This window comes from Carassius gibelio, chromosome B17 (assembly GCF_023724105.1).
Source record: "Carassius gibelio isolate Cgi1373 ecotype wild population from Czech Republic chromosome B17, carGib1.2-hapl.c, whole genome shotgun sequence".
NCBI lineage: Eukaryota > Metazoa > Chordata > Actinopteri > Cypriniformes > Cyprinidae > Carassius > Carassius gibelio.
This window is the reverse complement of record NC_068412.1, coordinates 3,250,178-3,268,973: the sequence shown is the minus strand read 5'-3', so window position 1 is coordinate 3,268,973 and position 18,796 is coordinate 3,250,178. Positions and strand designations below refer to the sequence as shown.

The 18,796-nt window shown below is 37.4% G+C and overlaps 1 protein-coding gene across 4 annotated transcripts in view; it reads left to right on the top strand.

Moving 5' to 3' along the window:
* cdin1 (CDAN1 interacting nuclease 1) overlaps positions 1-18,796 on the top strand; it is a 100,247-nt gene that overhangs the window by 39,078 nt on the left and 42,373 nt on the right. For 2 of the 4 annotated variants that reach the window (XM_052579812.1, XM_052579815.1), the window contains exons 7-11: positions 7,828-7,910; positions 8,305-8,354; positions 9,899-9,966; positions 12,379-12,444; positions 12,769-12,874. In XM_052579812.1, the coding sequence (XP_052435772.1) occupies positions 7,828-7,910; positions 8,305-8,354; positions 9,899-9,966; positions 12,379-12,444; positions 12,769-12,874 (373 nt within the window). Of the gene's footprint in view, positions 1-7,827; positions 7,911-8,304; positions 8,355-9,898; positions 9,967-12,378; positions 12,445-12,768; positions 12,875-13,716; positions 14,266-18,796 lie in introns of those variants that run through there. The other 2 variants (XM_052579816.1, XM_052579813.1) reach the window with 2 other exon arrangements.

Sequence of the window (18,796 nt, the reverse complement as noted above, 5' to 3'; positions counted from 1 at the left end):
CAGAGTTTCCTAGAAAGGCTTTCCTGCGATTTTACTCCAGTCTCTTTGGTTCTTTGTGGCTCTTGGCCAGTCGGCTTGTGTTTTAAATGAGATTATTGTTACATTCTGGCTCTATTCACAAAATCTTCTTATTTCTTTAAAGGCATTTGTTCCTGGATATCCAGTGAGTAGTTCCTGCGCTGATGGCATTGAGGTTGATGATTAACAGAAGCATTGCTCATTTTAACTGCACCTTTTAAAGTCAGATTATTTTTCCATTTTTCTCCCACATTGTGTGTTATTAGATGGCCACCAGTTTGATGAAATTGACCATTGACCTCATTTTAGACTTTACATGCAGATAATGAAACCATACTGTTGATGAAAACAATATGAGAAAAATAACACCGCTAGCTACTATAAATAATGCATCAAATATTTTAGAAAAGAAACAGGAATAGGATTATTTCAAATAACCAAATCATATTCTGTAATGTTTGCTTGAGCTAAGGCTGATTCAACCAAACCAATCGTATATGAGATGGATGCACAACATAAACATATAAAGTACAACTTACAACTGCACAAAAAGGATGAGATTGGACAAGTGAACTTAAGCTTGTTAGTCAACAACATACAACATTCTATTACAGTAGTGTAATATTGTGATATTATGTACATGACCTTCCAAGTCATACTTAGTTTGAGCTGCAAGAGCTGAACGTAAACTATGAATAAACACTGATAAACTTGAGTGTTTTTTGTAGCAGGTCATGTATCTCAAACACACCACATATGAGAATAAACAGCTATACTGTTTACAACATCAGTGTAATATTACAGCTTACGTGTTGTAACTTCACACTGTATTTTTATTATGAGAGTGATTCCAGGCATCAGTGCATGCTTTCAAAGCCATAGTTTCACCTGGTGTGAGATACACTGTAATACAAATTAATTATATATATATATATATATATATATATATATATATATATATATATATATATATATATATATATATACACTGTATGTCAACCTACTGAAGTACTAAAATCTATTTTGTGAATTTATCATACATTGATAATAAAAACACAGGTCTTAAAGAGAAAGACACTTGAGTTCATCACAAGTAGCTTCCCTCAAGTTGAGCTAAATACTAACTAGAAGATGCAGAGTGTAATACAAATGCAAAACACCATCACAGTAACACACAACTCTATACAATAAACATTCAATTAACAACATAAGATGAAACCTAAAACCCTAATGCAAATATTAACTGATCAGAAAAAAGAAAAAGAACAAGCAGTAATTTCAGTGAAAAAACATAAAATGTGAGCTGTCTGGGCAAGAAGATTCAAGGCTAGTTTTTGATAACACTTTATTTTGATAGTGCACTTTAGACATTCTAATAACTATAAGTAACTTTTGAACTACATCTCAACTAACTCTGAGTAGGCTGTTAGGTTAGGTTTAGGGTTAGTGGAATAAGTTTATACTTGCAAAGATTCTTATAGTCATTATGTTGAGGACCATTCAAAATAAAGTGTTTTAATATAGATATTAATAAAGTAAAGGTATTTAAACAGACAGTCTACTAATACTCTAATGACTGCTAGTTGACATGTAGTTGTAAAGTTACTTACTGTTTATTCGAATAATCACCATACAGTGTATATAGTAAGCTTACAGTTAAAGAATTAACGTATTTGCTGCAGCATTTTTAGTCTTTTACCAATTACAATAATTTTTAAGGGGTCCCAATTTTTTTTGTCCTTAACCAGTTAGAAAAGGTCCTCATGGTTTCTTTCGAGTGCTCGAAGTATTCGGTCCCACCCCTGCTACAGAGGCAGATCTCTGTGAAGGTAAGTGCATTGAGTGGATGAATCTGGCTTTTGAATACTGAGATATTCCAAATACTGAGCACCGCTGCTCTTGTTTTCTCCATGTGAGAGGAGGGCTTTTAAAGAAGTAAATATGAAAATCAAACAAGGGCTTTAGGCAGCCACAGAGATTTGCAGAGCTGTCCTCTGGCGTCTAACAGCCTCATCCATCACGACCCGCAAGTAGTTAGTTCCTCTAGTATCTGTAAATGTTTTTAGATATTAGCCAATTTATATGCTCCCAGATTCATCATGGAAAATCAGCTTTAGCAGGGGCGCATTATCAGCCAGCGCCTCTCTCGCGCATCATGAAGTTTGATGTACGACGGCGTTCACAAGGCACCGAGGAGGAGGGGCGTCTTGATTATAACCATAAGAAGAAGGGTTTTTAATTAATAAACAAACTCCGGAGCTCATCAGTGTCAGGGGCGATAACGATTGTCATTCGTTATTTTTTACGACGACCGACCCTCGACAAGTGCTGCCTTCTAATGAGCTTCTGTCCGCTTTTTCAGAGTCTGATAATGGCGAACTGAGATTGCACCGCTTTCCTCCGCCCCATTCGTCATTTCATCAGAGGTTGTTTAAGGGGGCTGTGTTTTTGGTAAACAGTGCTACCCGGCGGAGGGCGTCTTTCCTCTTTAATATTTCCCTCCTTCATATAAGGACACCTCGGTCGGAATTTATGTCGATATGGGACAATTACATTAAATTTGCGTTGTTTACAGTGTCGTGCGGAGGTGTCTTTTATAAATGCATGACGTGTGCGCATCTTCGGCTCTGTTGTTATTTACTGCGCCGTTCGCTCGCTGCAGATCCGCCGCTGCAAATGGCATTATGTTCCGTGATGAATGACCGTTAGAGTAAACTCATTTTAAAAGCACCCTGATTTATCAGCTCTCTGGCCTCCATTTTCATCAGGTCAGTGCTTGGCTGAAACCTCACAATGTCAGCCGCAAGGTCACCCTCTGTTTACGACTCTTCTTAACCCCATCGCTCAGGAAAGGCCCTGCTATGGCCGTTTGAGGCAGGTGGTGTTGTGTGATGTGTGAAATGCGATGGTGGTCAACCTCCAATTACGAGTGCTGGTAAGACAAGGCCTTTAATGGCTGCTGCTTGCCTTCAGGGAGCTCTATTACACACTGCTGTTTTGCAGGACCAGCATCAAATCTATAAAAGTACCATTAAGAGGAAAAAATCAATCAAAATGCCATTAAAGTGGAATAAGTTGCCAATATTGCTGATGTGGTTGCGGCTTCTTTGATTTTCCCTCAGATTATTAGGCGCAGCGGCGTAGTGACTTTGTTAAGGGAAACCAGTGGTGTTGGGGAGTAATATGTCTCCCGGCTTCATAAAGTTTGCGGCCTCATATTTCCCGCTTTATTGATTATCCATTATCATTTGTCACGAGGTGTCCTAACTCAAGGGGAAATATAGCTCTCTTCATTGCCGAGCGGAGCGCCCGAGCAGTGTATGGATCTGCGTGTGAAGGCAGCAATCTCTGAGAAAAATGAGCAGAAAAACAAGGCGCCTGCTGGAAGACTGCTGACTTGGCTTTGTTCTCTCTTCCTCATGTCCTCGTTCAGCAGGAGGATGAAAAAGATAACAGTGAGCATTTGTTCTTCTCCAGCAGGGATTTGATGTCATGACCAAGAGAGAAAGATACCTCTGAGATGCGACCAGTGAGGGAGTATTGTGCGTTTCTGTTGACAGGAGTCTGTAACGAAAGCCTAAAGAGCTTGAGTCTTAAAGGTCTTCGCACTTAGTCCGAAATTTTCGTATGTGTTTTTTTGTATTCGTCATCCTAAAAATTTGTCACACACAGAAACTTTGCACACTGAGTACGATGTGTATTAATCCGTTGTGAAAAAAAATAAAAGCAAAACAGTAGTAAAAGGAGTCTTCAAGCAGTGACGATGAAGTTCCCTTGCTTTATAACACTAAAACCTCCACATGGATACTGTCTTGTATGGCTAAAGAACATATTATTTCACTGTATTATTCCACTGGCTTCAATAAGAAGTGTCTAGAACAGGGGTTGGCAACCTTTTCGGCATGACGTGCCATTTAAAATTTTACTGGTTAACCTCTTTGCCAACACCCCTTTTTAATGCATTCTACAGATACACATTTTTAAATTACATAATAAAAAACCAATAGGCCTATTTGATTTTCATGCAAATAGTTTCTGCGGATTTTTTCCATACATTGTTTTTTTTTTTTACTTTTTAGAAGTTTCTTGAATAACAAATATACGGTGTGACCGTGTGTGTGACAAAACCAATGCATTTTTAACTGTTTAACTTAATCACAGTTCTAGATTTTGTGCTGCTTTAATTGATAAACTTATCAGTACTGCCATGTGACTTATTAATCGATACTGAAATCACTACGTTATATTTCTCAGCAAAGAAGGGGTAAAATCACAGTTTTCTTTAGTACAAATATTATATTAAATGATTTTCAGCTTCATCTTTCCTTGCTCTCTTTAATGTTAAACTGACACTTTGTGCTCCTTCTGTGAACAGTGAACCCTGCCTACTTTGATTTGATTGGCCATCTCAGTCATTTTGACACAGACGAGCGCCTTTAGACAGCTGAGGTGTTTGATCTGAAGCATCTAGTATGTGCAGCGGTCACGCGTGCATCTATAGACTAGAGCAAGTTCATTTTCAAACTTCAGTAGCATTAATAGCTCCCAGCAGGCTGTGTGACTATGAGAAGTTATTACCTCAAAATGTACGTCAGTATACAGTTTGCCCTATTGCTATTATTCCAGCGATTATCCCGAGCCGTAGGTTGCCGACCCCTGGTCTAGAGTCATGAAATGATTGTCTAGTCATCAACTATTTTTTTGTCTTGTTTTATGTTCAAGGTTTTTTTTTTATGCAGGCCACTAATCACTTTTCTTAAATCCAATTTTTTTATGACTGTCAAAAGTTTCGGAGGCAGCGTTTAAATGTGATTTGACACAAAGTGAGGTGGTGTTAATTTTCTGACTCTGTGTGCAATGGCCTTTAAGGTTGGAGGCTTGATCTTGTGGTCTCTATCTCAAGAAAGTATGTCTATACTACTACTACTACTGTGTATTACTATACAGCTACTACAGAAAACAGCAAATGTGTCCAATACAGGTTCTTTATTGGCATCTATGGTAGCAAAAAAGGGTTCTTTAGATGGGATGAAGTGTTTGGGGATCCGGTTTTGTTTTCTTTTTAAACACTTTTAACAGTAAAGCATTGATGGTTCTGTGCAAAACATTTAACGTTCTGTGAAAACACTTTATTTTTAAGAGTGTGTAGTGAAGGATTATTGATATAGTCAGGATACATAGCCAATTTTAAATGGCTCTCATTGGAGAAAGATGCTTTTTAAAAACTTTGACCACTCTCAAATCAAGAATATGCCCCTGGTCTTGGTCTGGGTTTATCGTCTCTTAAGTCTGGTTCCCAGTGTTGCAATGACTTCAGATTGCAGTAGCTGCATAACTACTGCACACAGTTTTTTAAACTAATGTGCCAACATGTCTCTGTGTAAATTGATTAGTATAGGCATGCACCCTCATTTTGTAACCAGGTGTGTTGATCTAGACCTTTAAGCGGTCTAGTCTTGTTCTTACCTTCTTACGTTGGAGATTTAGAGGTCAGACGATAATAACAGAGGTCATTTACACACAGAAGTCTTAAAGCTACAACTGCAGGGCTTAAAAATCAAAATGATGACTGTTTATGACACACAAACTTTGACTTGTGTAATAGTTCACTGATTTATTTCTCATCACTATCTATTTGAGCTTATCTACGAGGCCTCATATTTCCCATCATGCTCTCATATAGATATATCATCAGAATGACACACAATGATTCAATCCATTAAATCTAAATTTGTTTAAAAATGATGGATTTTGTGTTGGAGTAATAGGGAATCAATTCAAGGGCTCTTGGGCTGATTTATAATGTTAGTGCAGCATGATTGGAGTGAGACATGCATATTATTCATCCACAGCTCTGTATGCTCGTATCACAGAAATCCTGCAGGTGTAGGAGATGCGTCTTCATCAGTACCTGCTGCATCTGTACCCAGGCTTTTCATCTGGAAATGTCTAATGCATGCAGTGTAAAAAATAAATAGTTGAGAGAAAACTTGAAAAAAAAAAAAAAATAGGCAGTCTGATGCAGTAAGACTTTGTAGTTCTTCTTAGTAAGGATACTTTGTTTAGCCAATGTAAATGTGTTTATGCAAATGCTGATTGTCTTATTTTGCTAATGGAACATTTCTCATCAAAATAACTGAAACAGCAATGTCATTATGTATTAATTATTGTACATTTCTTGCAAAAAAAATAAAAATGTATAAAAAGTCACCACATTATCCACTTTAAGTTTATGAGTGACAAACCTTAATGGATCACTTGGTCTAATATGTAGACAACATTGCGTTTGTTTGTAAAACAACTTGCAAGACTATGACATCCAGAAAATGGGCGTTCAGTTCAGTTGAATTCAAGTTTATTTTTATACCACCATTTACAGTACAAATCATTGCAAAGCTGAAGCTTGTGTAATTCCTAGTTATGCAGAAACAGAGAAACAAAAAGAGAAATAATTAGCATAGCTGCTATTCCAACCAAGTAAAAATTATTTGTTCAACCCAAGCTAAAGAATAATAATGTGCATTTGATCAGATATAACCATACTACAAGGTTATGAGATGCATTATTCGAATGCTTGGCGAAAGAGATGTGTTTATAATCTAGATTTAAACAGAGAGAGTGTGTCTGAACCCCGAACTTTATCAGGAAGGCTATTCCAGAGTTTGGGAGCCAAATGTGAGAAAGCTCTACCTCCTTTAGTGGACTTTGCTATCCTAGGAACGACCAAAAGTCCAGCGTTTTGTGACCTTAGGGTGCGTGATAAAAGACTAGCTTGGTACGCAATAGCTAGAGTAATAGTAATATTTTGCACTTGATACAGAATTTAATAGGTAGCCAGTGCAGAGACTGTAAAATTGGGGTAATATGATCATATTTTCTTGACCTCGTAAGGACTCTAGCTGCTGCATTTTGGACGACCTGTAGCTTGTTTATTGACGAAGCAGGACAACCACCTAGAAGTGCATTACAATAGTCCAGTCTAGAGGTCATGAATGCATGAACTAGCTTTTCTGCATCAGAAACCGATAACATGTTTCGTAGCTTGGCAATGTTTCTAAGATGTAAGAATGCTGTTTTTGTAACATGGGAAATATGATTTTCAAAAGACAAGTTGCTATCTAATATAACACCCAGAATTTTGTCTGTAGAGGAAGTAACAGTACATCCGTCTAGTTGCAAACTGTAATCCAAGTGATTCTGATTAATACTTTTTGGTAAAATAAGTAATATCTCTGTCTTATCCAAGTTCAGTAGAAGAAAGTTATTGGTCATCCAATCTTTTACATTTTTAACACACTCTGTTAGCTTAGATAATTGGGAAGTTTCATCTGGTCTCGTTGAGATATATAGCTGAGTATCATCAGCATAACAGTGGAAACTAATCCCGTATTTTCTAATAATATTACCAAGGGGCAACATGTTAATTAAAAATAGCTGAGGACTTAGGACATATCCTTGTGGCACTACATACTTTACTGGTGATAATTGAGATCAGTGTTCAAGTTATTGGACGTTCTCTTGGCCTCAAGATTAGACACACAGACCTCAAGAACAGTGGCAATCAACACATGTTAAAAAGATGAGCTCTTTACATAACAGTACAACAAAAACTAAAGTAAATGACAAAATGTATTCATGCTGCATTGCATACTGTGAACTCAAAGTCTTAACATTTCAACAATATTAAATTATTTTTTCAGACAACTGTGTTTTTTAGTGTTTGAGACTCAAAAGGTGTCTTAAGGTGGAAAATGTGCAGTTGCATTTTTTTACAGTTTGTGCTCCTGCTCACTCTTCTCTCTCCATCAGCAGCTTCCAGACATGTCCTCAACAACATGCTGCGTGAGCCATATTTAATTCCAGACCTACTGTTAGCGAAGCACGTCGAACAGGTACCAACACTGAGCAAACGTCATCTCATTCTTCCACTGAAGGCCATCTACTCTTAACTATGCAAGCAGACTATGATTAATGGCTGTAAAACTCCACAGACTATTATTGTAACGGTCTTCTGAAGTTGTGTGATAATTTTTTGCAAGGAACAAACCCATACATTTTCATGGTTTGGTGTTCTTGTAATATTCTTTGCGATATATATCTGTATCTGGTAAAAACTCTTTAGTTAGTGGTCACTGAAACCCTGGGAGATTCTGTGTTAGTTTCTGAGATGTCTGATTAAACTGCTAATAAGGTGATGTGTGGCGTGCTGCAGTGCATGATGGGTGTTTGTAATGGATGCTGAGGGCCCATCCCCTCCGGACTGTAATATTTATTCCCTCTCTTCAGTGCACAGTAAATGACTGCTGTTATGGACCGCTGGTCGACTGCATCAAACAGTATCCTTCCCATAAAACTTTAAGCCTGAAATTGACGAGGAGCTCTTCACAGGGACAAGAAGCTACACCTGACATAAGTTACGCTTGAGGAGGAGTGTGTGTGTGCGTGTGTGTGTGTGTGTGTGTGTGTGTGTGAGAGATCTATGAGCAGTGCTGTGTTCACTGTCTGTATCCTGCCGTCAAACCACCCTCACTTCCTTTGCGTGTGTTTGATTTCCTTACATGTGCAGAATTATATGTTAGTAGATTTTATGTTTCACATTATCATTGTAAGAAATATTTCCCATTTAGTTAGATTTCAGCACGTTCTATTTAGTAAATCTGACTGAATGAAATATAACATAATATAAACAATGTATATCAATGAAGTCTTTATAACAGTACAGCAGATATAGACACACAATTATATGAAACTGTAAAATGATCAGTGATCTCTCTCTATCTCCAGTAATGTGTGTCAGTAAGATGAGATGTAGATGATCCGCACATATAACACAGTGATGGAGAGCTGAAGAAATCAAGGCTCCTCAGAAGATGTGAGATGTTCTGGAGGCTTGTGAAGATCATTCATCCGCTGAGGAACAGTGAAAGTAAAGCTTCTGGAAACAAACGCTCCTCAAAAGATCCTGAGGATCAGATTTGAGACTTTAAAACATGATTGATGGAGAATCAAGTAAAGCTGAGCTGCTTCAGTCCAGTAAGAGTTCATCTGGAGATATTACTGACCTTATTCTGACCTTTACTTGATCAAAATCAGACAAGATCTGAGTCGAGCTGAAGCTGGAGGCTTCTTCAGTTACACTAGAAGAGCTGTGACTCTAAACTATCAATCAGAGACAGAAGACCTGCAGGAGTGTGAAACAGATTAAACAGCAAAGACTGATCTGATCATTTAGAGGTCTTGGAAACATGTGCATTAAATACAGTAGAGCATCTTTTATAGGGTTAAAATGCTCCGTAAGTTTCCTAACAGAGACACTGAGTTCAGGTTTGTGCTTTTATAAACTCATGCCTCTCTCAGACTCATCGCGTGTGCGTGTGTGTGTGTGTGAGAGATGTATGCAGCCGGGGTGAAGGGTCAGAGTGTTTCTCTGTCTGTGGTCACTCATCCCCATCCCTCCACTCTTTCTCTCTCTCTCCATCTCTTTTCATGCGTCAGCAATCATTCACTCTGTTTATCTGGATGTGTTCATCAAATCTCCCTTCAGAAGTCCCTGAGCACAGCCTGCATTACGTCCTACAAACACAACTTCATCACATTAGTGTTTTGTCTGAATGTGTTCTGTATGCTATTATACTACACCTGTGTACACAGCCCCTAGCAGCCCCTCAGAACCTGTTGGGTGTGTGTTGAGTGATGCTACATTCACTCCTGCTATTACTGCAAACACACATTCCTCTGCTGTTGCCACAGCAACCCTGCTCAGCTGTCAAGGTGTTTCCATGGAAACCGAGCACAGGTAACACACAGAAAGGGGTTTGTGAAAGTTGACCATCTCTTCGGCTCCATGAGAAAGTGTTTGTCCTTGACTGTATTCCCCCAGTGCCATCGGTCTGGAGCACGAGGACCTGCTGCGAGACAAGCTCAGAGAGACCAACCTGTCCTTCTTAGGTAAGCCTCTGTTTACCCCAGGAATAGAAAACAGGGTCATGTTTTCAGATTTTTTTCAGAATCTATATTAGATTTTTTTTTTAATTATTATTTGTTTGTTCATAACTGAATTTAATTTATCAGGTTAAACAGTGATAACAAAAAAAGTATGTTATAATACGTTGTAATTTTTTTTTAGAAAATTTATTATATATAACCAAGCAATCATGTAGGCTTATGTTTGTGATTAAAACAGAACATTAACGTTACATTCATAATTTTAAAGGCATAAATGTTTCTTGTTTTCAGTGTTACAGTACTACAGTACTACTGCTTTCCTGCACTTACGCACTCAAAAACACATATCCCAACCACTTCTGCCCAATATCGCCTTCCTGCAAGCATGTAATATCAAATCTTCTTTAAATGAATTTTTACACAATAAAATATACTAATACTATTTTTTCCTTACCTTCGCTCGTCATATTTTTTTAAATATATATTTTACATTTCTTCAGACTCTCATATGTTTGTATACGCAGTATAATGCATGTGTGTGCATAGAAAATAAATCTCATATAATAAAGTGTATAATATTTAGAGTGATCCCCTCAGGATGAACATCAACTCTTGAACTTTAATTTTTCTAATTGTATTGTACTCTCTGCTCACATTGTATACTCTCAGATTTCTTTATAATCTGTGTTTATAGATGGTCATAAATAGGGCTGCACGATAAATCGCGAGCGATATTTAATGCGCATCTTGTCAGTAAAGCCCGATCTGTAATCGGCGGTACATCTCCACACGTACAAGCTTACACATGAGGCAGCATTTACTACACAGAGCCATTGTTCACTTACGAGCCATTAGTTCAGTAAAATTGAGCATTCGAATGGACACAGTTGTTATTAAGGGAGAAAAACAAAATGCCAGCGAAGAAACACATACCAACAAGAGTAGCCTACTCACAGCAGTGAAGAAAGGAGAGTGCTGGACTTTCAGCATGTGCGCTATATCCAATAGTTTGTGCAGAGAGTGGAAGCTAAAGCACGCTTTGCGGGACATAGAGGTGCCAATGCAATCACTTACATTTTTTTTCAGTGGATACGCCATCATTTTTACTCATAAAGGTATGAGTAATACATCATTCATAACTTTAAATGATCTACTTTTATATATGTGCACTCACAATATCAACAAAACATTGTGCTTTTATAAAATAAAGAAAACAAACATGATGCACTTCCTGCCGTTTGTTCTTGAATGCATGCCTCACAAGCATGATAAATATATCTATAGAAAGCTTTAAATTACTACTAAACAAGATAAAACAATTCAATGACAAAACTCTGTCATTATAATCATAATCCGTAAAGATGCACTTCTCTCTAATGGCGTGTCTGAAGATATGACAAGTCAGGATTGACAACTTCATCCTTGCGACTCAGACTCCGGCCCAGTTGAAAAAAAGGTTGAGAACCACAGTATTAAAGAAACACAGCAGCATGTTATTAATATGATGTGTCCCCATGTATATGTGCATGATGTTCCTGGTGTGTGTTTATGTGTTGTGTGTTTCTGGAGCGCCGCGGGGCAGTTAAGACTGCGGTGTGAAATGAACGAGTTCTGACCCGACTAAGGGCGGTCGGGCTGCCAGGTCACGCAGCCTGATAAATGGTTTGGAAATGAGCCCTGCGTCAGCTGAGATAGCTCATTAATTCTAATCAAAGGTGATGTACAGAGACGATCAGGCCCCGCACAAAGCCCTCGCCCAACTGACCCTCTCGCTGTGATTTAATGGAAATCAGGTGTTTCACCAGGACTCAAGGTCACTCCAGCACTGATATAATACAGAGACCTCTCACCCTCCATCAGCACAGCAACTGAAGAGACATTTATGCAGCACCAGCAAACACTGCTCTCATCCACCATCTGTGTCTTTACTCTGTTCAGATGACTTTGCTTTAGTTGCACTGACTGAGGGCATCGATGAGCCTTCACAGGATGTATACACAGACACACATATAAAATCAAATCAAAATTAAAAATGCAACACTTTTGTTTTTGCCCCCATTTTTCATGAGCTGAACTCAAAGATCTAAGACTTTTTCTATGTACACAAAAGGCCTATTTCTCTCAAATATTGTTCACAAGTCTAAGTCTGTCCATCCACATCACAGGTGTAGGTGCATCATAATTTAAGGAAATAGGGAATTTATTTATGGGTGAAAATCATGCAGTAATAGGGTTGCAGTTTGTGTGAAAGTTCCTTACTTCACGATAATGACAGTCAGTCAAAAACATAATTTTCAATTCTAAGGGTCAAAAAGAAGATGGAAAATTGTCTCAGTCATCACTTGCACACAAATAAACTCTTCTCACATTGTAAAGTAAACCTTTGTAAGATCCTGAAATGTGTTTTCCACACAGATGAGAACCAGCTCCGTGCCAAAGGCTATGACAAAACCCCGGACATCATTCTGGAGGTGCCCATCGGTGAGATTCGTCCATCTGCTGCTAGCTGCTGTTTATTTACTTACTGATTAGAAAAAAAAAAAAGACCATTTTAAACCACTAACTTCCTCAGTCCACAGTGTCAAACTGTAATCTGGCTAATATCAGTAACTACATTTAAGTGGACATTTTTTTTTTTAAGCAAATGTCCTATCAGTTCAGTTTTCCATGAAAATAATCTATCATTTTACATAAAGACCAAAGAAAACTAAAAATGCAGTGTTTGAGCTGACTCTCTTTTTCTGCTTAAACACTGCTAGTATGTAACCTGCTCTTGAGATAACCGTGTGTTGTGCTCTTCTGCAGCTGTCGATGGTCATATAGTTCACTGGATTGAGAGCAAAGCTTCATTTGGAGACGACCACAGCCATCACACATACCTAAATGAGCAGTTCTGGAGCTACTGCAACAGGTCAGACATTAAACAAACTACAACTACAAGATTAAAAGCCAAAAGCCTAAAAATGAACTGGACATCTGTCTATTAAATTTAAATTAACCTGTTCACTGCTAACTGTAGTAAAAGCAGAATTGTAATAGACTTATACTGTGGGAATGTTTTCAGCACTTAATGCCTATTAGGGTTTAGCTTACTTAATTTTATACATCACAAACACATTTCAGGCCACCTGTTCTTTCCTTTGCTTTAGCTTGCCAGAAGTAGATTACCAGTTTTAGATTTCTGAACATTTCCTATGTATATATTGTAATAATTCAGGTATAATTCATTATTTTTTTGGTGAAGGTTTTCATTATTGATATACATTTTATTATATAATTTGGGATGGACTTGGTATTTGTGATCAACCAATATTGATTTAGTTTTTTCATGATCGATGTTGATACCAATTATTTGCATGTTTATAGCAGATATGCATAACCGATATTCATTACCGATATTTAAGTCCATAATTTTCCCTCCTTTGTTATCTTTTAAAAGTGTCTTTCATGTTAAATTAATCTTCGTATTACAACAAAAACATTTTATTTATAAAAAGCATCAGCAGCAATATACTAATATTAAGAATAAACAACATAAATGTAGAATGTTTTCAAATAGAGAAAATAAATAAAGAGCAGTAGTAATTTGAACTCAATTTTAAACTACAGTTTTAGTAGATTTATGACATGCTTAATAGGATAAAGAGCAGAGAATATTTAACTGGATGATGTTAATTCACTGAATAATATTCTCTGGAATATTGGAATATAGAAAAAAAAAAAAAACTGAATTTTTTGTTTTTGTCGTTCTAGATTATGAAATGCCTGCTGACAGTGCACTTTATCTATGGATTTACACAGAACTAATGATATATAAACAATTGGTTATTTTAGCCTACATGACTAATGATGAGCATTTAGACAACAGATTTTTACTTTTATCTTCAACATGCGCTCATTCATGGCTTTATATGATTTAATTCAGGCAAAGTTATGTCTATATTAGGACATGACTCGAGGGATTATCTTACATGACTCATTCATCTTTATTTCTTAGAGCCAAGCTGCATAAACTACACATCAGGCATATATGTACCACATCTTATTTGTGCATTAATGGCTTTTAAGTTAAATAAAGTTTACTAACCGCAGCAAATCAAGTAAGTATACTTTACTTTTGAAACCGATATTACAAAACCAATATCCGATTATGTTAAAATGCTTAAATATTGGGAAAAATATTGGTAAATTGATATATATCTGTCGATCTCTAGTAAATAAATGTCACTGATCTTAACATGTTTCAAACACTGGAACTCTTTCCGTGAAAGCATTGTGTTTGTTTGTGAGATATAGAGCACTTTCTATCATGATGCTTTGTCAATCATATTTGAGAACTTAAAAAATAAAATGTGATGTACACAGACCTACTGTATTCAGTGGACTAGTAGAACCATCTCTAATATTAGGTCCATGTTTAACCACAAAATGCGTCTAATACTCTTTAAGCTCTGGGGGGAAATGAATGGAATGTGGTTCTCTATGACCAAAATCCTTTTGTCTGTTTACGATCCATCATGAGAGTTCACTCTATCCATCTGATCTGATCTGATGTGCTGTGGATCAGTAGCTCCATTACAGTCATATGGATCACATTTTCAGCACGATCTTCACGTGTGTGCGTGTTTAGACATGACATGTCACATGATGTCATGTTTTTGTGCTGCCTTGTCAGATAAACTTTGACATGTCAAAAAATAATAACTGTCAGGCCCTTCAGAGTGCACCTTTCAGAGCTGCTTGTAATTTTTAATTGACATTTACATTTGACATTTGCAGTGCTCTGGGAGCTAAGGATCGGTTGTGTCCACCTTCCCGTCATCTCCTCTCACTCAGCCAATCACGTTACTTCATCTCCTCTGTTTAGATGAGTTTGAGAGAAATATATTGAAAAGGTCAGCGAGTTTCCTTTCCAGAGACCTTTTCTGCCATGTTTTCAATTAGTACGGCGCATGAGAGTGACACCACTCCTGATTTGCTTATTTTCAAGCATGTTTTTCTTCTCCACCAAATGGCAGCATTTGCAAGCGCCGTTAATCATTCCTCCTCCTCCTTTAAGTGTTGAGAACCAAGGGAAAAACAACACAACTAATTTCCTCTCCAAAACTCACAGCAGCCGCATTCATCATCCAAACAATATTGTGGCCAAAACACTAACCTCACACTAAACTCTCGTCAGTGGAGTCATGGGTAATGAGGCTTCTCCTATAAAGAGCGAAGCAGAGAGACTCAAGATCCGTCGTCCTCACCTTCACATCAATCTTCGCTGGCTTCGGCAGGCTCCGTGACGGATGTGTGCATAATTGAGTTATCCATCTACTCGGCTATAAGTTGCATTAAAAATTATTCAGCTGATAGTGAATATTAAGCACATATTAAGGCTTGTGTATGTTTTAGTAGAAGCGGCTGAGGTTAAATGTGTCACGTAATGAAATGCGACTCTGGACTGTCGCTCCTCTTCATGCGAGACTGCTGGGAGCGACGGCGGATGAGAAACACACACATTACACTGTCCTTTCATAAGCTGTTTGACTTTTATATTAAAGAAATAGTTCACGCACACATGAACATTTGGTCATCATTTACTCTCGCCCTCAAATCTCATTTGTCATCACGAATATTCGTTGTGGCATCAATGAAGCTACACTATAAAGCTACACTATTATTAATTTACAAATGATTATTAATGATTGACTATTATTAATTGACTCCAAATGATTAGATCAGTCTTTGCTTTTAAACCTGTTTTCACACTTATCTCCTCCATGTTTTCTGTTGTCCGTTAGATAGTTTAGAGTTGTTTATGCAGTCAAAGCTCTTCTAGTGTAGTTGTACAAACGTCCAGCTTCAGCTCGACTCAGATCTTGTCTGATTGTGATCAAGTAAAGGTCAGAATAAGGTCAGTAATATCTCCAGATGAACTCTTACTGGACTGAAGCAGCTCAGCTTTACTTGATTCTCCATCAATCATGTTTTAGAGTCTCAAATCTGATCCTCAGGATCTTTTGAGGAGCGTTTGTTTCCAGAAGCTTTACTTTCACTGTTCCTCAGCGGAGGAATGATCTTCACAAGCCTCCAGAACATCTCACATCTTCTGAGGAGCCTTGATTTCTTCAGCTCTCCATCACTGTGTTATATGTGCGGATCATCTACATCTCATCTTACTGACACACATTACTGGAGATAGAGAGCAATACTTATATTTAGATCATTTCATGTCTGTATCTGCTGCACTTATATAAAGATGTCATTGATTTAGATTGTAAGCAGCAGAATTTCAGTATTTAAATTGAAAAATCTAAAATGTTATATTTTTGCTCAATTGGAGCCTTAAAAAAAATTCCTCAATGATCACTATATCAGACTATACGATCCATGAAAGTGTCAGAATTATACAAAACACGTTCAAGTTTTTCAACACTTTGTGTGAAGTAGGATTGAGCCCAGTGTTAATTTCGTTGATGAAGACTATGACGAAAAATATTAGTCAACTAACCTTTTTCACGGACGAAAACTAAATAAAAACTAAATAAAAAGTCAGATATGATGACGAAGAACGTGACGAAATATAACTGACACTTGAGTCAACGAAAAAATGAAGACGAAAATATATGGGAGGGACGAATGGAGAAGAGATCCAATCATAAGTTCTCTTTTTGTTGGCCGTGTTGGGAAGAAATTCAATCCGAGCGGATCTTTGAGGGCAGGTTGATCTATGCAGAAGCAGCCGAGCCATTTTAAAAAGCCTCGGCAAATGCAAGCGCAACAGCTAAACAAACGCAACAGCAGTTACACAGAAAATAGAACAAAGATGAGTTTGCAGAAATTTGCAAAGTTTCTAGGACGTTTTCATAACAGTTAAGTTGTTTACATTATATTTAGTTGTGGTTGCACAGTCTTAGTTACATAACTTTGGTTGATTTCAGTTGACTTCGTTCGTTAGCAACGCGCTAACGTTTTGCTGTGTACCTGTGGTCCAAGGGCGATGACAGAACAGAAATGTCAGAGCTAACGTTAGGTCTAGGACGAAAACGAAAAATTAACATCTGGTCACATTTCGCATATGACAACAAGACCGCCTGTAAACCGCGTGGAGCAAAAATCGCTGAGACACACAATGCACAGAGTAATAGATGATGAAGAAGATGATGATGCTTACAGTGTTGTGTGCTTTTTAGTTTAATTTGATATTTACCTATATTATCTGAGAGAGCTGCTTGAACATTAAGGAGTAATGAACATTAAGGAGTGTTTCTTTGGTAGTGTGTGTAATGGCATTACAGCCAATACATCTTTTATTCTACATTTGAGAATTGCACTAATCTGTTCTGTTCAAATCTTGTTGATTTTGCACTAAGTAGCAAGGCATTCTAATACATTGTAGCCTAGCAGTTATTTAACTTCTCTTGAGGTATGTGAACAGTAACAGTAGTGAATTTTCTGTATTTAGAAACCTTGTGCAATGGCATTACTTTTTAATTGTTTTTGAGAAATGCACTTTATTTTTCCTAATGTTTTTGATTTTGCACAGACAGTAGGATACAGTAAGTTTAGAGTTAGGTGGTTGTCTATTTCAATAATACTGTACTTCGTCTTGAAAGAATGTCATATGCATTGCATATCATTCAGGGAGAATGCATATCTTTTTCAGAGAGCATGTATATTTTTCATGGAGAGCAGGCCTTATGTTTATTTTATGTGATTATCTTTTGTGAAAAAAGTTACGGTCAGTGTTTTTGACAATAAGAATAAAATAAAATTAGAGGTGGGCATAGATTCATTTTGTTAATCTAGATAAATCTCACTGTGATCTTGAAATTAATCTAGATTAAAATGGCTCATTCGAATTCTGCCGAAGGCATTCAGAATATGTGTGTTACCCAAATAAAATTGACAAACAGTAAGTCTTTGAGAACAGGTTTCTCAAGCTAGATGGTGCATTAGAAAAGAAGCTCATCTCCTGTTTCCAAAATGCATCACAAAGTGCTTGAAAAAGCTGTAAACTAATTCCACATTGCACAAGGTGCAAACAACCTTACGCCTGCTTCACACCAATGTTTAAGTTTTTTTCAAGTCTGTAGGTGTCAAGGTATATGAACCAAATAATTAAATGTAAAATAGCACTGGATATACTTTGATATAAATATCAAAAATTATACCTGGTGTCTGAATAATTTTTGGTTTGACTGTTAAAAAACTACAAAGTAATTCAGTCAAGAGCAGTGAGTGATTTTCTTTCATTTTCTTGGATTAACATTACAGCAGCCAGTCGCTAAATTAGACGCGGTCACTTTAAGAGACGATGAACGCATCCAATGTAATACACATCCCATTTTTTTCCTCAACAGATTACTTTCACTTAAGAAGTAACTGACAGTTTTTCGAACATAATTCCCAAGGTGGATATTTTGACTTATTTTGTATGTATTTGTCGGCACAAGAGAAAAAATAACAAATTCGATGTCCAAGTGTTTTGAGACGTCTTTCTCTTCGCAATAGAGAGCTCGGTTCAGTGTAGCTGTCCGTGATACGCGTCTCTCTCTCTCTCTCTCTCTCTCTCTCCGCACTGAACACAGCGCGCGCGAGTAACCAGCTACTCTGTTCAGCTTTTCCACGTCTTGTGTTTGGATGCTTTAATGTTTAAATAGACAAGTGGTAAGGCTTGTCTATTGTGAAAAAGATAAGCTTTCGTGACGATGCACAGCAGTGGCCCGTCAACTGTCCTGAGCATCTTTTTAGGCTGGCCTCAGTCAGTCCGTTATATAAAATATCAAGGTGAAAGTCATCATAGCTTGCTTAGTATAGACCCAGCTCTCAACCCAACTTTGAGAAT